The sequence below is a fragment of the Halictus rubicundus genome, chromosome 4 (genome assembly GCF_050948215.1).
Source record: "Halictus rubicundus isolate RS-2024b chromosome 4, iyHalRubi1_principal, whole genome shotgun sequence".
NCBI classification, from domain to species: Eukaryota; Metazoa; Arthropoda; class Insecta; order Hymenoptera; family Halictidae; genus Halictus; species Halictus rubicundus.
In genome coordinates, this window is record NC_135152.1 from 19,884,181 (window position 1) to 19,907,060 (window position 22,880).

Consider the following 22,880-nt stretch of genomic DNA (forward strand, 5'->3'; position numbering starts at 1 on the left):
ACTTGATGTAATTCATGAAACGAAGAAAGAGCGTCTTCATATTTTCAGGTGAAATTAAACGAAACTTCGCTATCGACGTTGTCGATGCTGGATTGTCTCCTCCAGAGGTCTCTCGGACTCGAAAATCCGCGAACGGCATGCGTGTACTCTCGCCTTCGTAAAATGTGTTTCAGTCTGTTTGGTTTTCTTAACTTTCTTCTTTCATCCGTGTAAATTTCGGTGCAGCGAAAAGTGGCATGGCCGAGTTGCTTTTAGATCCAAATATTCGAGGCTGGGTGTTCTTGCCGATCGTAGTAATCACCTTTCTCGTAGGTATCATCCGTCATTATGTTTCGATATTACTCGCCTCGCAGAAGAAGGTTGAGCTTCATCAAGTACAAGACAGGTGATTAGTTGAAATATTATATTTCCGGAGCGACTAAATTATTTTACTGGTTGTTGACGTTTTCATTATGTTTCTTCTAGTCAAGTGATGATACGGTCTAGATTGCTTAGGGAAAATGGTCAATATATTCCAAAGATGGCATTTATCAGCAGAAGGCATTTCTTTAATAACGAAGAGACAGGATATTTCAAGACACAAAAGCGTGCTCCTGTGTCGCAGAATCCAATCACTGATCCGAACGTGATGATAGACATGTTGAAGGGAAACGTTACTAATGTTCTGCCTACTGTGCTCATAGGAGGATGGATCAATTGGATGCTGTCTGGTTTTGTTACTAGTAAATATTGAGGCTTATTATTTGGGTATTCTAGTGCTCGTTACAACTGAACTTCCTATTTGATTAAAACCATAATTTCATTTCAGCCAAAGTGCCATTTCCATTGACATTGCGTTTCAAACCAATGTTACAACGCGGAATAGAATTAATTACCCTTGATGCTGCATGGGTTTCATCCGCATCTTGGTACTTCCTGAATGTGTTTGGGTTAAGGTCCATTTACACGCTTGTTCTTGGGGAGAACAATGCTGCAGATGCTTTTAGAATTCAACAGGACGCGGTATCTGGTGCAGCAATGTCCATGCCACCGGATCCGAAAGCTGCTTTTAAGTCTGAATGGGAAGCATTAGAAATATACGAGCATACTTGGGCATTGCAAGGCGTTGAAGCAGATCTTATAGGATTTCAAAGAGCAGACGTTAGCGAAAGTATGTAGATTTTATTTGTGATATCGTTGTTTTGTTTTACAACCATCTTTTTAACGTCCACGATTCACCTTTTACAGGTAGCAAATAAAATGAACGCATTTCACGTGCCATTTAAAAAAAAAGATATTTGAAGTTATAAATAATTATTAAATATTACTTATTTTAATTAGCACAGCAAGTAATATATTATAATTTCCTCTGAGATACTGTTTCACATTTAATCCTAGAAAGTCTTGATTACATTTCGGCAATCTCGTGCATTCTTTACGGACTATGTACAAAAGTTATCTATTCATATAGATAGCCCTTACTTTCACTTTATTCCTCACTTTTAAGGTACAAAGGTATTCATATTTAATATTCATGGATCATTATACAGTATGTACAATAAGATGTATTATAATAAATGTTTGTTTTATACATGTATGTTACAAAAATGTAGCATGATTGTGTTTTAAACCCTTTAATACTTAGCTACTTTTTACATCGACAATTGGGCACGGACGTTTGCTCGTATAAAATTAATGAATTCGTTTAATGCATTTTAAAGCGTTTAACATTTTAGGTATTCCATTTTTGGATATAGGTCTGTTCTGCGATGGCTTTCGCACGGCATATTTTCGCGAACTTGTCGAACAAGTCCCAAATCTATTTCTGCCGTTACTATATCAATTTTCTCGCTACATTGAGCAACTACTGTTCCCCAGGGATCTATAATCTAATGAACAGTATTTGATTAATACTTTGCAGATAGTAAAAAAACTACAAATTTCTTGAACAGTGTTATTTACCATTGTATGACCCCAGCTCACCCTCTTCTTGTTATGTGCACCGGTTTGAGCTGCAGCCACAACATAACATTGTGTCTCTATTGCCCGAGCTCGTAATATTACTTCCCAATGTGCAGCACCTGTTTGGTATGTGAATGCTGATGGATAAGTTAAAATTTGTGCTCCCATGTTTCTCAGTGCAAGGGACAACTCGGGAAAACGCATATCATAGCACTGATTCTTTTGTTAAGTACTTCCAATTCTTCTTTTTTATATCCGAGCAAGAATATCGTTTGTCTCTGCAAAGGATACAATACCGAGTCCTAATTTACCAATCGGTGTGGACACAGGTGGTGCAATTTTGTCTCCTGGTTGAACATAATCTGACTCCATTAGTCTAACACCGGTACTTTTGTTATCCATATCAAATAAATGAGCTTTTCTATAAGTACCAGCAATTTCACCGTCACTGTTTATGACAATGTGTGTGTTACTTATTCGTTCATTGTTAGGTAACTATAAAGATAATTATCATGTAGTATTAATCCAAAAATAAATATACTTAAAGGTAGTTTGAAATATCTCACTGCTTCATGTAGTCCACCTAACGAGAGCCAAATTTTATTGTTCCTTGCAATTTCTTTGTAAGATGCTACTGTTGAGCCATCTAACGGCTGCGCCATAGCCACTGTATCTTTTTTATTGTCTGCTAAATAATCACATGCTTCGGGAAAAAATGCAATCTATAGAATAGGATTAATTATTAACTGTCCAACGTCAAGTAAATTTTTTCCTACTTACACAAGCCGATCTGGATTTAGCTTTCTCAGCAAGTTCGCATACAGTTTGCAAGTTTTTTTCTTTATCATTTGTCGATGTCATTTGACATACAGCGATCAATGGATTCGCCATGATGCTGTAATGTCTTGCGAAGAGTGTTCTGAAAAATATGTTCGCCGAAAAATAAACAAACCGGCGAAGAAAATAACACAGTGACGAAGAAATCTCTACTACAAACAGATAGAAATCAAATCGACATTACTTTGAATGGTTTATTTGATACACCGTAATTTTTTTACAATTATTACCTGCAATGTTTGACACTAGTAAAACCGATAACAAATCGCATGCTTATCATTTATTTACTTTACAGTTATGAACATTTCCGATCCTAGTACTCTCGTAAATATCAAACAGTGTAAAATGGTACACGTATACTAATTCCGCGGATCAATTTTTATCATGACGTTTCCTTCGATGGGAGAAAACAACGATTAATAGAAATTATTAGTTACACTTATAGTCGAATTACACATTGCAATTGCTTTGAAATTTGTTAATTCGAAAGGAGTGTCGAAGTTCACTAGGTTAGGAGCAATCTACTATAGTCGAACAGCGACCTCCCGATGCGCGCGCATACACACGTGACCTCTCGATGCGCGCGCATCCACGTGACATTTCGAGATAAGATACTCCAACTCGAAATTTCATACACACATTTCAAAATTCGCGCTCGTTCGAATACGATCCAATTCCTCTCACGTTCAGACGTAGCTTTTTGCTACGGCGAAAAGTTCGCATTTTTATGGTTCGAATAATCAAAGTTTATGTCTAAGTTGTCGAAGAATGACGTTCGAGCAATGTCGCATCAGTGGTCACGTTAATCAACGCAATAATTAACGATATCTCGGAAGTCTGCGAGCGAACAAGTGGTAACAAGAATACTGACGCGTTTGCGAGGAAGAGGTTTCCATTTCTTTTCGTGTAAGTCCATTATTATACTTATATCTCGATACAGATTGTCGCATACTAATCTATTAATTGCAAAATAACGTTCAAACGAGATATGGGAACGAATTATCTCCCACTCTTAATACAATTTAATACTTACGAACTTCTAACAGATCTATTCCACCATATTGCATGTCGATACCTCGAACTTTTTCGATAAATTTATATAATAAAATTTTATATGTTAAAAGAGTAAAAAATTATTATCAATAATAAGCGAGATTCTTGGGGTGTTTCGAGTTAGTCGGGACACCCTGTATTAACGCGTGATAGTCAGCGTATGAAAGTATTGTTTATCAGATTAAAATGGGACAGCCTGTACCTTTCGATAACCGAGAGACCTAAACGAATGCTTGGCATTTTCCTGTGCGAAATGTCGACGAAAATGATTATTGAGGAGTAGCAAATATCGAGCGAGACTAGTGACGTCACAGTTTGAGCATTCCGTTAATTGTTCGACGTACGCGTCGCTATCTGGGTTTCCTAAACCTATAAATAATTCCGCTGGTTCCTCGTGTGTGTGTGTTTTCGTTCTTCTCTTTTCTTCATTACTATTTTTATTAAATCGTCATAGCATATAATACAGAAGTGAGACATTCATTTATGAAATCCATTCGTTAAGCAGAAATAATTGTTTTTGTTCTCTTTCTCTCTCTCTCTCTCTCTCTCTCTCTCTCTCTCTCTCTCCGTTCGTGGAGTTTTACGTTTATTGTGTTCCGTTAAAAAGTCAATAACAAAAGGGACCAGTATATGCTCCTACGGAAGAGTCACGACTTACTAGTTATATCCGTTCGAGGACACTCAATAAATACTACTGTTCTATTCGTAAATGCATCCATATCGTTGTATGGAATTTGAGAGACTGAAAATCATACGGGCGAAGGGAAAATGGGCGTAGAGCGAGAAAATCCCAATAAAACTTCTCGGCGTTCGAATAAAAAGATTCTAGGTGGCGCGCATAATCTCAATCCTACCTATTAAACACCGTTCCAAGGGTGCCCGATGGCGGACAAGATAACAATGTCGTTGAACACGTAAGTTCTGTAAAATTAAAGTAACTTTCGTAAAATACTGTTGAGCATATAAAATGCGGTTTAAATGCACGGCACGTTGTTGTTCGATAAAACTGGATTTGTTCGGTTTTAGGCACGCCACCCGGTATGTTTGACGAGGTCAAGCAAGGACAAGGAAGGACGAGGAAGGACGAAGAGGAGGAGGATGCGTGGCGCTGTAGCCTGAACAATTGTTCCATCAAGATCCTTCCGGTGTGCGAGGTTGCAATCAGAGCTAGCTTTCATACAATGATAGCATACATAGTTACTTGGTGGTCTCAAAGATACGCAAGAAAATCTTTCTTCGCCATTGTAATCCCAATTACAGTGACTATCGAGCAACTGTAGCTAATTTTTCTATTCACCGTCAGGGGCTTGTATGCCAGCAGCGTACAAAAGCTGGATAAAATCGAGGTTGGGGTCCTTCCTACGGGACATCCGAACGCATGAGATAATCGAGTACTATAGAATGTGTTACATCTCTGTTACAATTTGTTGGATTTCTGTAATTTCACATGTTCGGGTGTCTCGTGAATGAAAAAACGGCTCGGGTTGCGACACACGGGTATGTTTCGGGACCATGCATACACACATGCACACGGCACGCACGCTTTGAGAGAAAAAAAAAAAAGAAAAAAGAAATCTTATTTGCCTTTCGTGGCTCGTATCGCCTTGCAAATCTCGATCCACGGGTGTCCGTAGGAACTGCAAATGTCACAGACGTTCGACGAGCTTGAGGATGGTTGACTAGGTTGGTGGCCGGGTGTACTCGGTGAGGACGAGCCCTCTTTCTTCAATTTACACGTGGACGAGGAGAGATGTAGAAAATCGACCGACGGCGGCAGGGAGGCTGGCGCGCGGCTCTTGCGCGACGACGGCAACGTCGACGAGTTGTACGACGACGAGGAGTTCGAGGATGGTAGTATCGAGGGCGAGCGCTCCAACGAGGGAGACTTCGCCGCTTGTATTGACCGGTTCGATGGCGACGACAGCCGCATACACCGTAGAAGGTTGAGTCAATCATTGAGCAGACCCTGAGACACGCTGATCAGCTGCTCCTTCAACACGCGGAACGACGGTCGCACCTCGGGGCAGTGGGCCCAGCATTTTCGCATCACCTGCAATCATCCAGCTTCATCTTATCACAAAAGAATACACTTCGGCATGGCAACATCTTCTCTACAATATAATGATACTTCTGACGGATGAATCAAACGTTCTTCTCTGATTTTTCTAATCCTTTCATAAATACTTATATGTGAGATCTGTAGAAAGCTTGTTGGTTCATGCATCAAAGTGCTACCACCATGGAAACATAGGTGAAGACGGTTTCTAACAAAATGAAGGCTCAAACGGATTAACTAGGTGGAAAAAGGTCCCAAGAACGCAGCGTTAAAGCAGCTTTCTCTACAATATAATAAAGTAAAATCTTCTCTATAATATAATGCTACTTCTGACGGATGAATCAAACGTTCTTTTCTGATTTTTCTAATCCTTTCATAAATACTTATATTTGAGGTCTGTAGAAAGCTTGTTGGTTCATGCATCAAAGTGCTACCACCATGGAAACATAGGTGAAGACGGTTCCTAACAAAATGAAGAATCAAATGGATTAACTAGGTGGAAAAAGGTCCCAAGAACGCAGCGTTAAAGTAGCTTAAGGTGCAGATTTGAGGCGAAAAGAGTAATTCAGGCTGATCAAGGACGAACCTCATAAACTTCCTTGAAGCAAGCCTTGGGTCTCTCGAGGATCACACCCCGTTGAACTCGCTCGACGACTTCGGTGTTCTTTAGGCGACCATAAGGCATCTTTCCACAAGTGAACACCTCCCACATGAGCACTCCGTATGCCCAGACGTCGGATTTTGAGCTGAAGCGAGTGTAGTTCAAGACTTCTGGTGGCGCCCACTTGATTGGGAACTTAGCACCGCCGCTACTGGTATACTGATCGTCCAGCACATACCTAGAACCGAGTTTACCGCACGTTTAGAACCCATTATCAACTTAATCCTAGATAGTTATGCACGGATATAACAACACCAATTTAAAATACAAATATAATGGAGCTTCTTATAAAGAAATAGTTTGGGGAGTCACGCGATACAGAGGATTTAAATACTCCGGTCAAAATTTAGTTATCCATGGTTAATGTTAATAGCCGCGTTTACCTTGCCAATCCAAAATCTGCGACTTTCACCACGTTTTCGGAGCCAACCAGACAGTTGCGTGCAGCAAGATCTCTGTGAATGTAGTTATGCCTCTCCAAGTAAGCCATTCCTTTGCAAACCTGCGAGCAGCCAGAATCAAGGCTTCACACAAACTATAAACGATACTGATTGCTGATGCTCGAATAGAACTTCACCTGTATGCACATGTCCAAGAGAAGACCAACATTCGCTCCTAATGTTGCTTCATGGCGACGGAGGTAGTTGAGGAGAGATCCGTGTCGCATGTACTCGGTAACAATGTATATCGGCCTGTCTTTACTGCAAACGCCGTACAGCTGTACCAAGTTCTGATGCTGAAGTTTCCTGGAAAGAACCATCGGATACTTATCGATCATTCTGATATAACACATAAGTTTTCCAGGCGTTTAATCATGCAGCAGGAGCCACTCACGTCATCACTTTAGCTTCCTCGATGAAATCGTCTTCGGACATAGTGCCCTCCTTCATCATCTTGACGGCTACGTCTATGGAGCCACGCCATTTGCCTCTACGGACCACTCCGAACTGTCCGGATCCAAGCTCCTCCAACAAATGCAGCTCTGCTGGATCAATCTCCCACTTATCTGTGCATCGAATTAGGTGATTTACTTCTTTACAGGCCTCGGGACAATTCTGTTACTTTCTCAATATCTTAACGAATATGTTTCTCGTTTTAAGGGGCTATTGTTGTCAAACAAAATTGATGAAAAATCAGAATACTAGTCGCGGAGGGCTACAAACCATGACTAAGGCCAGCAGTAGGTGGTACAGGGCGATCGCAAGGGCTGGTCTTCAATCTGCTAGCCAAGCCTCCGCTATTGTGCTTGTGGTAGTTCACTAAATCCGGTATGGAGCCGCAGCAGTGCTTCTCCGACAAATAAAATTCTCCTCTGGTATTCTGCTTGATGTGATAGTGCTTCACGTGAGGATGCGGGCTGCAACGGAATCTTTCCCTTAATTGCGGAACTGGGAACTGGAAGTATGGAACAGTTTGGAGGAGGGGGGAGGGGGTGGATAGGAGTACTTACACTTTAGTGTAGAGGGAAAGCGTGTAGAGCCCTTTGGTAGAAGAGTTGCGGACAACGAAGCAGCCTTCTTTGTCTTCCTGTTTGAGCAATGATTCCGCGCGTTGTCTGGACATGTCGCCCACGTACCATCTGCAAGACAAAAAAGAGGAATCAGGTGACCGCTCAACAATTTCTACAAATTACCTCGTGAAATACTCACTCGTATTTCTGGAGGCCCAGCAGCTCTTTCTCTTTGACATAGTTGCTGGGGATGTAGCCGATGGAGCTGAAAGATAACAGCGAACGTGCGTAAATGAGAATAATATAGTTACCTCTTACAACAACTATTCGTCGTTCTGGTTCTCGAGTTGAATCGTTTCTCTGACCAATATTGGATACTTTGGAGTTCTAGGAGCACACTCTGACCAAACAGGGTGAAATTTATTGCAGGGCTTTGATTCAAGTTCGATCTAATTAAATGGAGTTGATTCAAGTCTTGTTTAGGAAGACAAGAGTAAGCGGAATATGGCCTCCCGAGATCAGACAAGTAGAATATGGCGAGGAGACGACGATTGGATCAGTAGAATCGGATCAGAATGATCGAACAGGACCCTGCTACCGAAAATTGAAGACGACTCAGAGGAGTAGGCGATTCTCGGTCACACCAGACACCTTTGGGACTCTATCGAGTAATCGAATTAGATTGCTTTTGATCGGGACGCGGAATAAAGGCTTTAGCACTGGCACAGTTGTCAAAGGGACGACTTGCGATGCCTACGGCTACGTTATTAATCAGTCACAGTGTTCGTAGAAGCCCATCTCATTCGGAGATCGAGTTACTTAAGTTTTAATGAGACCCAGTTAGCGATCCTCCAGCGGGTATTACCGCAAACAACGTGTAAGTGATATGCATAAGTCGGAAATTTCGGAAGAAAGTTCAACACTGGAACCCCGGGGAGAATTCCATCCTCGCCGGCAATCTAGCGATCATTTCCAACAAACTGCGGCGTCTTACATTGCACACATTCGACAATCGTCATTGTTGCGAAACCATAGCAACGGGTCAAAACTTGTATAATACATAAAACTGTGGATCTCGCGAAGTCACAGAAAATCGAAGTTGTCTCGATGAAAAGACGATGGAGCCTTTAACTGATCTAGTTATTAATTAGACGCCGTAGAAGCCATTGGTACAGTTCCCGGGGCTCATCCCCGTTCCAGATCAAGTTGCTTAAGTTTTAATGAGAGCCAATTAGCGATCGCGGTACTCGGCATTGTTAGAGGGATGTGTCGCCAATAACGAGCTAGCCAGTCGGCGCTCAGTGGGCCAGAATCGCAAAAAACATGGACAAAATTCGCGTGTCTCTGTTCACAACGCATTATCAATTACGAACGGTCAGACGTCCAAACAATTAATATTTTACGTACCCCGAATTTTCTAATAGTCTTTTCAGAACCAACGTTGAACAGTTAAGAATCTTTCCATTTCATTCGTAATCATAATCCGACGAATTTTGAAAATTAATGTGATGTAACAAGTTCTGAAATTACTGTTTAAAAGAAAACTATTCAGCTTCGTTTGTAGTGATTGAAAAGCCCATTAATAGGCTCTATGATATTCTTAGAAGAACGTAGAAAATTGTTAGAGGAATTATGGTGAATGCGCGACTCGGTTGCTACTGTAACGAAAAAAGTTTTTAAGGCCCGCGTCATGTCTAATGTAACTCAGTCGAGCATAAGCGAACAGACCTAATTGAAAACGTGATTTACGGCACAAGAATTTCCAGACCGATTCCAGCCTTGACATTTTATGAAAATGGCCCCACAGTCTGTTGTTCGGCGCACGATTCTTCCTCGAAGTTTCGACACGCGAAAATGATCGGTTCGGATATTTCACGCACGTCCGCGCATCGATTAGGCGCGCATAGCAATATCGGGTCCCGTCCCGGTTCTCCTTGGCTCTCTCGAGCGTTTCCTTGACACGAGCCGCGGTTTCCTTATGGTTGCCAAGGCCGGCGTTCTCCCGTCGACCATTTCTCCTCGCTGCCAACACGACTCCCCCCCTGTTCCCCCTTCATACCGCTTATAATCCGCTTTTCGGAATACTAAGCAGTTATTATTGGAATATGAAGCGACGCCGAACTAAGCCTTTAAAAGCACTCGACGACCCGATACCTTGAAATTAAAACGGAAACAATATCCAGCCCTCGCTGGTTGCATGCGACGGTGCTTGCACAACTGATGGGGTTGCATTAATTCGGATTTTCACGGGAACGTGACCATCGATGTTGGCTGACTTTCTGCTGGATAGGTTTTTGCTATGTTTGTTTGGCCAGGTTGTTGGAATACAGGCTTTAGGAATTTTTTTTTATGGGGAAACTGGTGACTCTGGAAGTGTGCAGTTTTGTATGGGGATCCCACAAAGCAAAACTCTTTTGAGTGCCCACAAACTCTTTTGAACTCCCACTCTTTTTTGAGTGTCTCGGTAATAATGGCAAAAGTGAACGTATGGTAAATAATTGTTATTGAAAAGCTCAAGAAGCAGCGATTTTTCTGAATGTTCAATATTGTCTCTCGATCATGAATTCTTCTTGAAACAATTTTACGTGTTGTACGTAGAACTGTAATATTGATTATAAAAATTGAACCACGAACACGTTTAGCATTGCTTCTTTTTCATCTTATTTATACTTTGTTCGGAGCATTGTATCGTCTCTATTCTTCTCGCTTATTTTTCCTTATTTGTACGTTGCCTTCTATGTTTTTTCTCTCGCATAATTTGTTTGATTACTCGCGTAACAGAGAGATGCGAAAGAATAACGAAAGCAACAAGAGCTCGCCGAATGCTTCAGCAGAGATGAAAAGGCGAGAGCGTGCTCCCGAAGAGCACGAGTAATTGCCTCAACTTGATTACTCCGCATCATTTCTCCCGGTTCGTTGCGATTTTTATGCAGAACCGCGTTATGCACCGTGCAACCGTGCAGAATGCACCGGGCCGCGGCTCCGGCTCGTGTTTTTACGTTTTACGCACCCGTGTTCGTCTTTGACTTTCCACCAGTGCTCCTGAGAATCGTCCAGCACCTCGTACTCGGCGCCCTGAAATAACAGAAGTTAATTTACCTCTGACGAACCGTCTGTTTCCCGCCCGGAGGTTGTATAATGCGCTGCATACATACAGTGATTCTAATTAATAGTCGCACGCTCTTGAAAATCGCATAACTTTGTCAATATTCGACTATACTACTTGCATTTTTTCGAGAAGTTAGAACAATTGGATCACTACGTAAAGTGAACAACAGTTTTTACAAAAATTGCAAGTGGTCGAAAGTGCAGAGAAAATACTGAAAGTTGTATTTTGCAACTTTTTTATCTGGATTTGCATTGAAAATTTAGAAAGTACGATTTGTAGATCTGTATGAATTGTACATGTTCTGAGAATTTCATTAAAATCTGCAGATTTTCCAAAGTGATCACATAAGGGAGAAATTCCCTGTGAAGGTCAATATTCTGCGACTTTCGCCCTTAAGATTTCATCGTTAAACGTTTGTAGCTCGGTGCAACGTTGACTGATTTAGATGAAATATTTTTAATGTAAGCCCGCATAAAAAAGTTGCGCAATACAACTTTTAGTACTTTCTCTGTAATTTCGACCAATTGCAATTTGAATCAAACATTTTTCTCGCGTTATGTAGCGATCCAATTGTTCTAACTTCTCAGAAAAATTCAAGTAGTATAGTCCATAATCCTTAATTCCGCGGCCCCCGTAAAAGCTCTCCCAGTTTATGGATTAGCATGGTCGACTTCGAACCCCGTTGATTTTCCACCCCTTGTTTTCACAGACGGATTTTTACAACGGAAAGAACAACAGCCGGCGAGTCGAGTTTTAGTTTCGTTTAGGATAATATTAACTTTCGGACTTGGCTCTACTTTGGTCTTCAGCTATTTTTTCAACCCTCGGTGGATAACCTCAATGTTTAAATTGTTTTCGTTCAAGTCCTCGAAACGTGTCGAAGCACCAACGTAATGTTACAAGCTTGACACCCCGAAAAATTACACGCAACAATATCCTGTTAAATTACAAATTCGTTACACGTGCCATCGCAACGTTCAAATAATTAATTAAACTATGTAATTTAATCACGTCGACCCGGTGCCCGGCGCGTTTATCTTGTTTCCGACCACTAATTCGCGTAGGCAAAGTTAATAATACCGAAAAGCTTGTAGATATTGCTGCTTTATGCTAAATCAATTTTCGTAATTGACTGTATGATTTGCTCGCCGTTTAATCGTCACGGTCCTCGAATTGTTGTCCGGAACAGTTAAATATTACCGGACTGCAAAATTTTATGCGTTTATCATGAAAACGTGTCGGTGATATATGAAACGGTATATGTACAGAGTACTGTCATGTTCGCTACGATTTGTCAATGTTTATTCGAAGTTATTGAAATCGATGGAAGAGACTGTTTCTATTGTGGAGGACAATTTTACATTGTTCATCTTTTTCGTCGAACAGTTCAATTCTTCACTGCACCAATGCAGTTGTCAAGTGTAATTACATCATTCTTGCGATCTCTTTCATATTATTTGATTCGCCGTGCCATTTTGAACAAGAGTTTCGCCATTAGCACGCTGTGTCATAGAAAGTTTATATTTTATAACAAATAATCACTACGGACAATGGTACAATATTGGCGAGGAAAATATCTGTTCTTGTTGCACACAAACCTTTTCTTTTATCTTTACATCTTATAAGATCTATCGAAACTGGAATCGTTCTTTGCGTTTAAATGGAACTGGTAAAAATAATTATTAATATTTAATATTTTATACAATAATCACTACGGACGAAGATACGATATTGGCGAGGAAAATATCTGTTCTTGTTGCACACAAACGTTTGTGTTTTTATCTTTACATCTTCTAAGTTCTATCGAAAATGGAACCGTTCTTTGCGTTTAAGTGGAACTGGTAAAAATAATTATTAATATTTAATATTTCATACAATAATCATACGGACAAGGATACAATATTGGCGAGGAAAATATCTGTTCTTGTTGCACACAAACCTTTCTTTTTCATCTTTACATCTAAGTTCTAAAACTGGAACCGTTGGAAAATTTGCGTGCAACAAGAACAAATTTACAGAAGAAATATTGCAGATCCGCTGATTCCTAATTTTCCCAGGTGGGACAGCCGGCAGACTCTAAATCACGTGCTCCCGATGTCAGCGGTAAAGTATAGTCTTCGGGTGAGATATAGAGGGTTTCTTGGTGAAGATATCAGGTAGACTAGTCGATCGTTTCACGGAGCGACGAGACAGCGGGGGTTCGGAAGCTTTCAGCGATCCCCGACGAGCTTTCGAAACGCTTTTTACGGCCGGCCGGAGAAATCGAATAACGTTACATGAACCCTGAGCGGTGGCGCGGCTGGAAAACTGCCGGGAAAACCGCGATTTTCGTCGTCCCTCGCTAAACCGTATCCCCCGGACCGGTATTCCACGTCGCTCGTGTTTGTTCCCGGAGATTTTTATATTTCCCGTGTATCCCCGGCCGACCCAGTTTTCCATTCTTTCTTTTTATTCTCTGTTTGTCATCTTTTTTCTCTCGGTTCTTTTTTTCTCTCTCTCTCTCTCTCTCTCTCTCTCTCTCTCTTCACCGTTTCGTCTCTATCGGGAGAACGTCGGTGTATCATCGAGCACGGATGAAATTGAGCGAAAACCCGAGGAAACGTTTTCCGGCTGAAGAGTCTCCCTTCTCTCTCTCTCTTCTCTCTTTGGTTGTGCACCGGGATTTCTTCGAGCCACGGGAAAAGTGTATCTAGATTATTGCTCGGTCCTCGAAATTCTCGGATCGATCGATCCGAGACGCGGATTTGTCGGCCATTTTATTTCTACACAAAATTTCCTATTGTGTTGCACGCTTTGTGTCGTCACCCCTCTTATAACATGTTTAGATAATTCGTACCTTATTATACGAAGGTCGCGTTATAAGAAACTCAGAATTGGGCATACGACGATACTAATTGCAATTTTTGTAGTCTAGAAAAAGAAGTAAATATAATATATGTGTAACATGACGACGCGTCTTCGGGATTCGAACCCTAGTCTTCCGGGTGGCAGTCGAGCGTCTTACTCACTAACCCAAACATTCTTATGCACGTCTAAAACGGAATAATTTAAGTTTTCTGGTGAAACTCGAGCTTCGTTTCGAGGTACAGCAAGAGGTAAATTTAGCGAGATTACGTATTAAAAATATACAGAACTGTTTTCCAGAATTTCAGATTATTCCTCAGGCAACAATTTGGGATTGTGTGTTCTCAACGAGTGTGCGAAAATTCCGGAAAAAGATCAAATTTTCTACTGGGACCTCCCTTAACACTTTGAACGACCAACTGGAAACCCCAAGAATTCCATAAAATCAAAGTAAGTTATTCAACGCTAGGTTTACGGAGCACTAAAAGCGACTATTTTGCATTACTTCATAAAAATAACAAGAACGTGGTGCCCACATTTTTAGCGATATTTTAAAAATAATATATACTCGCAGAAATAAATTAGAATTTTAATAATATTAAATTAAAAATATTAGAACTCGTCATTTTGACGGGTCCCGTGAATCTAGTGTTAATGAAATAAAAATTGCAAAAAGTTAAATGTATGATACTGACTAATCCTCGAACTTTCTTGCATGTTACAGGTCCTAATCAAGTTCAGTACAATGAACATATCAACGTAAAAATTTATTTTAAAACCTGCACAAATAATTCCGTCGCCGAAATATGACGCGGCGCCGAACGTGTTAAAATAATAACAACGTTCTTGAAAAACACGTTTCCGGGCCGAACAAAGGGATCACGCAGGGTCGAAGAATGCTCGCCGGGATAAAAACGGATTAACAGTTTATTCGCGGACAAAACGGATCAGTTTCGGCGGCAGTTGCGGGGAATGAAATTGCTACACCGGCGGTGGTTCATGAATAAATCTTCGGGTATAGAAATTTGTTGGAACCGCGGCGGTAATGCTGACTGCAGATTTGGCTCGATCCACGAGAGATCGATGCATGTGTACGTGTGTATGGTCGAGGGGTAAAAGCTTTAAAACGCCGCACGGTTGATAAAGCGGCGTGCGCGGCGCAAATAGCAATGTTCAAGTGTTAATGGGATCCGGAAGTGGTTCCTCCGCGTATTAGAGGATAACCGGATCTACGGAATTCCGTGGATGCTCGCTGCGATATTCGTCGATAATGGGATCAACGCGGGACATGATCGGCTCCGTTATCCGTCCGCATGAATCATCCGTGCGAGTCGTTGATCATCGATTACAATTTTTTTCGTTTAGCAAGTAATCTGACGACTGTACAGTTTTGATGATGATGCACCAGGGATCTTTATACTGAACAAAAATAGTACAACGACGTTCTTTTCTCTCGTAATCTGAAGAATCTCCACTTCTAAATTCTTCTACCGTTTCATATTTTACCTATTCATCTTTGCCATAAATGCATACAATCCGCAGTCGATAAATATTTTAGAAGGTACAGTAAAGTCTTGATCTCGGGTCCGTTCTGTGACATGGATCGTGTAGGGCTACTATTTTTTACGAACACGCCGAACACCGTCAATTAAACCACTACACATAGTTGAAATTATGTCGTGTTTGGTGCCATATTAATCAGAAAAATGCCACAAAGAGGTTGCTGAAAGTCCCGTAAAAAATAAAGAAGTTTTGTTATCGGATCAGTTTTGTAACTGACTAAGATCGTGTAGCTCCGTTCGGTTCAGATCAACACTTTATTGTACTTCTTGTAGACCCATTAGTTTCTGCATTGTTTTGTCAGCACAATAATAGAACAGGTACTGGTTCGATTTAACGTTAGAAGTTGAGCAATTAGATGACGATTTTAATCCTCTAGATCAAAATAGGGATGAATCGACAGTCGCTCGTTCGCTTTAATGCCAGAAATCGAGCAAATTAATCGATTGTAATACGATAGGCGAGACGGGGGTTTTAAGCAAAGAGGCCGACGCAATTTTGTGAGTTCGTCTTTTCTTTTTTTGAATTCGATGTGTACTTACCTTTTCGAGAGAAAGATCGCCGCCCTCGATCGCTCGAAAAGGGTACAGAGCCACCACCACCTTCGTTCTCATCATTATTTTGTCCTGAAACACCGTGTTCAACAATTACCATCGTTAACATTCCACTTGCGAATTTACATTTACGCGTGCCGTGAAAAAGTTCGGAGTACATTTTTTTCATGCGAGAACATTATTTTATGTGGAACTCCATAATATTTTAAACGGGTTAAACGAATCCCTCTCGTCCGTCCGAGATCCGACAAAACGATACCGAAAAGCTGCGTTGCAAAACTTTAACGAGATAGCATTTTTTTTGGATGCTTTACGCTTCGCGCACGGTTTAAACATTTTTGTTACAGATTAGTGCTTTTTTTTACAGAGTGCAGGGACGTTGCTTAATCCGATTATTATTTATTTGAAAATATTGGCAGAGAGAAATTGTTAGTCGATTAGCTACTTCGGAGAGTTATTCCTTTTCCAGATGAAATTAGAGGAAAATGTTTTCGAAGGGACTGAGATAATGTTCCGGGAAGGAGAGATTGTTGTTTCACCTTTGTTTTAGAAGACGGAGTTCCTGGCGTTCCCCCTGGCATTATGGGAGTCGAGGGTGTCCCTGTAACATAGAAAACGAACCTTCATTAGCCAAAATCTTCGTTAAGCCGCGCTTAAAGTCTTATTAATTTTAATCGAACGTTTTACTCGAGCTGCCTCGAACACAGCAAAGCTGGTCATGAATAATTCGCACGGCATAATTGCTTCGTTTCTACCATTATCCAGCTGCTCGAATATTTATTTATTATACGCGCGATGGCTTTCGTTTACAATTTATGCATTCGTCCAGCGAATGCAAAAATTCGCTTCATAAAACCTGGAAACGGTGAAACGGTTTCCTTCAATTTCTCGCTGATATTGTCAATTAAAAAATCATTTCAAGCCTGCTTTGTTCCAGTTCCAGTTTTACAGTAACTGTGTGTATTCTCCAGGTTCGTGCCAACTGTTCCCGTTACATTTCACTGCGTTTGTTTGCGCGTTAAGTTTCGCACGACGATACGCGAACGGAACGGTGAGAAGTGGGGGAAAGGAGAAGATTTTTTTTTGGCCAGCACGACATATTTTCAACCGCGGTGAATATATTTTTGCCCGCTTTTAATCTGAAAACCCGCGAGATTCCGCACGCGGTTTAGTGAAATAAATTCGACAGCGCGTTCCGCGAATAAATTCGTAAGTCGGCGCGCTCTGACAAACGACGAAAAAAAAAAAAACAATAAACGGGAAAAAAGGAGACACAAGAGAAAGAGAAAAAAGGAGAGAAAAACCGGACACCGGTTACGCGTGGATTTTTCTGTACAATTAAACGGGCTGCCCCGCGTTTCCCCGTGTCCGCGAAAAAACAAAGTGTTATCAAAATGTCTGCCAAAGAAAAGGGGCGGAACTCTCATACTCTCCCTATCGCGATAATTATTGAATACGAAGAAAGAAAGATGTTCTTCGGAAGAAACAGGGCTAATTATACAGAAGTTGGTCCTTAATGGAAAACCGAGCGCCGGTAACATGTGTAGGAAAAAGTTGTTCAGAATGATGACCTTGAGAACATATTTCAAGGTCTTCAAAATCGGTCAGGAGGACCAACTTCTACATAATTACCGAGAAACCGTAATTTTTCTTTTAACGAGCTTCCCCACTTGTCTCGAGATTTTCCCAAATTTTCAACGATCACGTCAAAGAGTAACATTTTCATGTTTAGAAAGGCTTCGAATTGGTCGAAATTTTGTTCCGGAAGTACAGCCGAATTGTCTATCTCTGTTTCTATAATAATAATATTTTCGTGAAGAATAATCAGACAAGTGAGAGGAAAGAAAAATGAAGGAATTAAATGGTACAGGGTAAGCGGTTTGAGATTTCGGGGTTTTAATTAACGGAGTTATCGGCATCGTCCCGATCAAGTTACAAACGGTAGCCGGGCGGGGAATTAAAGTGGACTTTGTTAGCGAGCGCTACCAATTAACCGTCTCCGCATTCCACCGGCTGGTAATTAAACAAGGATTAAAAGTAATCGTTCCTTTTGCCCAGCGAGAGCTCAGACGGCAGTCTTCGGAGGAGAAATAAAGAAAGGAAAAGGACAACGAATTAATTGGCGGACCGACGAAAGCTCTCTTCCGGTCGAACCTATTCTTTTCTTGGTACTTGCGCAACCGTAACGAGCAAGACAGAATCCAAGAGCCGCAGGAATGGCGGAACGGTAATACAATATTTGATTTGCTCAAATTTTTACAATTTTCCGACCTTTCCCAGCCTGCGAACGAAGTGCGACAACTTGGCGACAAAAAAATCGTACGTCAATTTTTCACAACTCTGTCCAAAGAGGATACCTTCAGAATTCAAAGTAGTTGGAGTCTTCAAAGAAATTTTGTCCGACTCTGTAAAGACATTTGAATTTGCGCAATTTTTGGAACAGAGATACTGTCCTATACTCTCCGCTTTCTCGCCTGTTTTTCAATGCAAACAAATTTTACGAGAAAAAAACAATTCACGGGGGACGAAAGTAGAGATTTTACACTTTAAAATGAGCCAAGGTAGAACATGCTGCGATCATTTTCTCCCAAGTTGCAACGGATTACGGTAATCCTTACAGATCAGCAATGCTTCGCCCGAGATTCAGCGATCTTTTCATTTTAATCGTTGAGGAACATTAAGCTTCTTTAAAATGAGCTTTTTGTTACGCAGAGGACACGCAGGCCGATTTATTAATGGAGCCGACAGATTTCTCATCCAAGCATACTTTCTCATATTCACGGTTCGCGAACCAGTGTTCGGAAAAATCGCGGAACCGAAGCGAGGCTATTTGTCAACCGAATATTTTCGCGTTCGCGAGAGAGAAAGAGAGAGAGAGAGAGAGAGAGAGGGAGAGAGAGAGGACAATTTACCTTGATGTCAGCGACATCGCGACGGATACGCGTCGCGAATATTCCTCAGACACGCCGCACTCCGCGCATCGTTTTCATTTCTCGTCAAGTACGTCGCGACAATGGAGATTTTAAAGCGAGACTGCCTGCTGCACAGGGATCGAGCTTTATCGGGGATTAAGCGCTCGAAACACTCGCTTTCCTTGTTTCTACTCACACACAGCGCAGACGTTCGAAAGAAATGATTCTTTAATTTTCCGATCGGCTACGGTACCGCGAAATAACGAATTTTTGTATTACGATAACCGGTAGACTGATCCTTAAAGAGAATACATCAAATTTTCAACTTTAGCAATTTTTTCTGCTCCAACCCTAAAGGCTAGACGAACGATTTTTACGTAGGACGATTCTCTAGACTTTCCTGAACACAATGGTATATTTTTCGTAACATCGTTAACACTTGAATGTGTTTAAATAATGTTGAAAGGGTAACGAAACTTCTTCAAGTTGGAAATAAATTTTCTTTTTAAAAAGATTGAAAGTGTTTGGAAGAGACAATTTTCGCAATCTCGGAATGCAAAATTAGTGTTGCGCAGAGTGATTAAAGACTACCCTAAATTCAGCGAAACTAGTAGAACGAGAAAGTTTGCGATCGGACAAAATTTTCACGTCGTCTCTCCCTCGACGATATCATTAATTATGAATCCACCCCGTACATGCTGCTTGTTCTCCTCAAAATCGTTCGCGATTAATTACGAATATAATTTAATTATCAAATATCAAACTAACAATTTCCATTTTTAGTGTACGTGAAGCGTTTCGAGAGAAAATATTCTAGATCGATGTGTTCAACAAAAATTCTCATTAATTCGCACGAGAGAGAGAGAGAGAGAGAGAGAGAGAGAGAGAGAGAGAGAGATTGAAATGACGCACACGATAATTAAACTGCGGATCTTTATGCGCGTTTGAATATTCTCGAGATGTTTTCCCGGGAAAATAGGAGCGAAATGAATACGAGAGGATTCCCTGTTGAACATATACTGTCAGGTTGCAGGAGAGAGAGAAAGAGAGAGAGAGAGAGAGAGATAGTGAAAAGGTTGAATTAAAGTGTCGCTGTAGATATTACGATTCCCAGTCTGCTAGTAATTCTTCTGTCTCTCGTCTGAAATTCACGGGGCGAATGAGTCCCCCGCGAGACTGATCGAATCCGAGAGTCTCTCGCTTCTCGATCTCATCTCACACTCTGCGACAAAAAGATCCCGTGTCTCGTCAAACACTTGCGCGATTTCTCGGCAATAAGTTCGTAGGTCCTTTACTTTTCATCTCTTTGCGCTGCAATCTGTTACCACAAAAAAATTATAAAATACCGTCGCAACTTTCAAATAACACCACAATTTTCCAGGTTAAGAATCTTTCGATTTCTACCGAAACTTTTTCATTTTTCAATAGCAATATAACGTAGGCGAGGGAAGAACCCTTTTCTTAATATTTTATATATTTTACATATTTTAAAAAGAATTAATCTCTATTTGACTAATATTTGACTATTATCTATTTGACTATTCTCTAGTCTAATCTCTATTTGACCGTTCCAACGTACAATTGCAAAATCACGAAGCTTGCGAGTCGAGTAATAATTTTGCGACGGACTGTAGTCGCTTCAGCTTACATTCAACCTTTATTCTATCCTTGATACCATTACCGGTTGCATTTTGTTTCCCGGCGTTCTCATAATTCCAATTTGCATTAATGCACAGCTAGAAATATTATACTCTCGGTTCCTCTTTCGCCTTCTCTCTCTCCCTCTCTCTCTCTCTCTCTCTTTCTCTCTCACTCTGGTCGTTGTATTTTTCATTTAGCCGGAGCAGCATCCGATTCTTTGTGTTCTCAATTAACGCGACGGTGTAACGAACGAACAACGCCGAAGCTCGTTAGCCAGCCGATTCGTTGATAAAGTACATTTCATTTCGAGATCTCGAGTCGCGAGAAAAGCCCGATTTCCCGTTTTAATTGTCCCTGCGCCCTTTACGTCGCGTCTGCACCCCCGTTTAAGGCCCCCATTGTGGCCGGGGCCGCGAGCCCGTATGGAACTACACGCGACCCTTCAGACACCGATTACCTTTATATATCTCTCTCTCTCTCTCTCTCTCTCTCTCTCTCTCTCTCTCTCTCTCTCTCGTCAATAGAATTACAGATATCCGCGAATTAATTGACCGAGGATGCAATCGAACGCGCGTTTCTTTACCGCATACTGATTTATTCGACTTCAAATAAAGAGCTGTTTTATTCCGCGGACTTCTACTCGTTGCACACAATGCAACGGTTCTTCAACGAATGTTTTTCCTGTTGTTAATCTTGAAATTATCGCATCGAGAACGATGGATGCGTTCCCGTTCGATTTCTAAGCGCATTATTCAAGTCGCGGAATCAATAACTTATGCACACTACAATAAATGTCGCTTTCTATTGCTCCGTTTCTCACAACTCGTTTTAGCTGTATTTTTCTTTCGACCTCTCTCGCTCGCTCCACGGCGCCCATTTTCTTTCTCTTGGTTTTCCTATCGGAATAAATGTTGCCCTAACCCCATTTTATTTTGTTTAACTCCCTTTTTTTGTCGCCTTCAATCTATTTCTCTTCGTTTCTCTTGTTGCTCCCTTTCTCTTCTTCTCGCTTTCTCTTTCCCTTTCGCAATAAGCGTCGCTCTTTCTTAACTTCTCTCTCTCTCTCTCTCTCTCTCTCTCTCTCTCTCTCTCTCACACACACACACAATAAATGTCGCTATTTATTCAGCTTCCCATCACCGTGTTTCTCACTTCCACTTTTTCCAAGCTCTCTTTTCATTCCCCCCCTTTTCTTTTCTTTTTGCAGTTCTCTCTTGTTTCTCTCTTTACTATACTTTCTCTTTGCTTCTCTTGCTTTCCCTTACTTTGTTACGATAAATCTGTCACGTTAAGTCCGAGCAATGTCGCTCCTGCAATTGTTACGACCTGCGACGACTGTTTAGCGTTTTCAACGTTAAGCGAGGCTTGTAATTACGGTTGCGACGATTTCACGGGTAACGACGGCCGCTTATTATTTATACTAAAAAAAGTCTACGCGATTTTTCTCTGATTTTTACTGCCTCCTCGGTAGGCAATTTTCTGCCTCGCAGATTTCCGCCCTGGAAAGGCATTCGAATATCCAGGAAACAATGACCGAGTTAGAATGAAACGTTCGGGCGAAATATTGCTACCCGAAAAAATGGTCCAAGTCAATTGTGAAAACCGGGGGAACCACGTAGAAATTTGATTCTTCGTTTAAATACTAGAACTACCGGACCAGTGAAAAACGACTGGTTCCCAATATTTTCTTTCACAATTACTGAAATTGTAGGAATGTTTTCATCGGAAATTTTTGAATGTACTTCTTCATAGAAGCACTCGTTACAATGAAAGTTGCGTGAAGTCTAAACGGACACAGTCTTGTCACAGTTACACAGCAATACACGCCAGTCGCATTAATTGCTCGGTGGTTCCAGTGTTAACAACTTCGGTAAACTGGACATAATTCGTCAACCTTTCCAAATTGTTCCGATCTCTTTTTCGAAAACCCGCAGTCTAATAAAATTCCTGAAATTCCCAAAACCTACCATAGACCTCAACTGTTCCGTAAACGCCCACAGTCAGCCCACGCTAAACATCCGACAATCGCTTCGCTCCAGGACGCTCCTCGACGAAAGCCCAGCGAGAAACGATGAAAACGAGAAACGAGAAATCCAAAGAACCTCCAGACGGACGGAGACACATATACCTAGACGGAGGTCACACAGTTGCCGCGGCACTTTTCCGAAGATGTTATCGCGTTGCAAGTGAAAGTGCTCGCGGGCACGCACGGGTGTATCGTTTCGCACGCGCACGACTTTCACTCGCGATTATGGTCGATCG

The 22,880-nt window shown here is 41.3% G+C and overlaps 3 protein-coding genes and 1 long non-coding RNA gene across 4 annotated transcripts in view; 2 read left to right on the plus strand and 2 right to left on the minus strand.

Annotated features, from left to right (window-relative positions):
• LOC143353767 (uncharacterized) overlaps positions 1–22,880 on the plus strand; it is a 227,103-nt gene that overhangs the window by 5,521 nt on the left and 198,702 nt on the right. The window lies entirely within an intron of this gene.
• On the plus strand, positions 127–1,576 carry Emc3 (ER membrane protein complex subunit 3). The gene is made up of 4 exons (XM_076787302.1): positions 127–385; positions 466–722; positions 809–1,150; positions 1,228–1,576. The coding sequence occupies exons 1-4, from the start codon at positions 237–239 to the stop codon at positions 1,236–1,238; spliced, it is 759 nt and encodes a 252-aa protein (XP_076643417.1). The 5' UTR covers positions 127–236; the 3' UTR covers positions 1,239–1,576.
• On the minus strand, positions 1,448–3,146 carry Nitfhit (ntrilase and fragile histidine triad fusion protein NitFhit). The gene is made up of 6 exons (XM_076787300.1): positions 3,009–3,146; positions 2,722–2,860; positions 2,508–2,663; positions 2,233–2,436; positions 1,942–2,154; positions 1,448–1,868 (listed from the first exon to the last, which is right to left on the minus strand). The coding sequence occupies exons 1-6, from the start codon at positions 3,056–3,058 to the stop codon at positions 1,704–1,706; spliced, it is 927 nt and encodes a 308-aa protein (XP_076643415.1). The 5' UTR covers positions 3,059–3,146; the 3' UTR covers positions 1,448–1,703.
• The window catches only part of Btk29a (tyrosine-protein kinase Btk29A), a 119,020-nt gene continuing 98,767 nt past the window's right edge, over positions 2,628–22,880 (minus strand). The window contains exons 2-13 of the mRNA XM_076787287.1: positions 16,605–16,666; positions 16,054–16,137; positions 11,009–11,073; positions 8,198–8,263; positions 7,999–8,127; positions 7,712–7,905; positions 7,383–7,554; positions 7,126–7,294; positions 6,932–7,050; positions 6,474–6,726; positions 3,009–5,881; positions 2,628–2,860 (exon numbers count right to left, since the gene is read on the minus strand). Coding sequence (XP_076643402.1) covers positions 5,780–5,881; positions 6,474–6,726; positions 6,932–7,050; positions 7,126–7,294; positions 7,383–7,554; positions 7,712–7,905; positions 7,999–8,127; positions 8,198–8,263; positions 11,009–11,073; positions 16,054–16,137; positions 16,605–16,666 — 1,415 coding nt within the window. The 3' untranslated portion in view covers positions 2,628–2,860; positions 3,009–5,779. The remainder of the gene's footprint in view (positions 2,861–3,008; positions 5,882–6,473; positions 6,727–6,931; positions 7,051–7,125; positions 7,295–7,382; positions 7,555–7,711; positions 7,906–7,998; positions 8,128–8,197; positions 8,264–11,008; positions 11,074–16,053; positions 16,138–16,604; positions 16,667–22,880) is intronic.

What these genes read in the sequence shown, in the direction of transcription:
- Nitfhit (XM_076787300.1), bottom strand. Translation starts at nt 3,058, where the DNA reads ATGATAAGCATGCGATTTGTTATCGGTTTTACTAGTGTCAAACATTGC. An exon ending in CTAAATCCAGATCGGCTTGT is followed by an intron (nt 2,664 to 2,721) that starts GTAAGTAGGAAA and finishes CCTATTCTATAG; the next exon opens with ATTGCATTTTTTCCCGAAGC. An exon ending in TGAGCTGGGGTCATACAATG is followed by an intron (nt 1,869 to 1,941) that starts GTAAATAACACT and finishes ACTGTTCATTAG; the next exon opens with ATTATAGATCCCTGGGGAAC.
- Emc3 (XM_076787302.1), top strand. Translation starts at nt 237, where the DNA reads ATGGCCGAGTTGCTTTTAGATCCAAATATTCGAGGCTGGGTGTTCTTG. An exon ending in CTTCATCAAGTACAAGACAG is followed by an intron (nt 386 to 465) that starts GTGATTAGTTGA and finishes TGTTTCTTCTAG; the next exon opens with TCAAGTGATGATACGGTCTA. An exon ending in GCTGTCTGGTTTTGTTACTA is followed by an intron (nt 723 to 808) that starts GTAAATATTGAG and finishes ATTTCATTTCAG; the next exon opens with CCAAAGTGCCATTTCCATTG.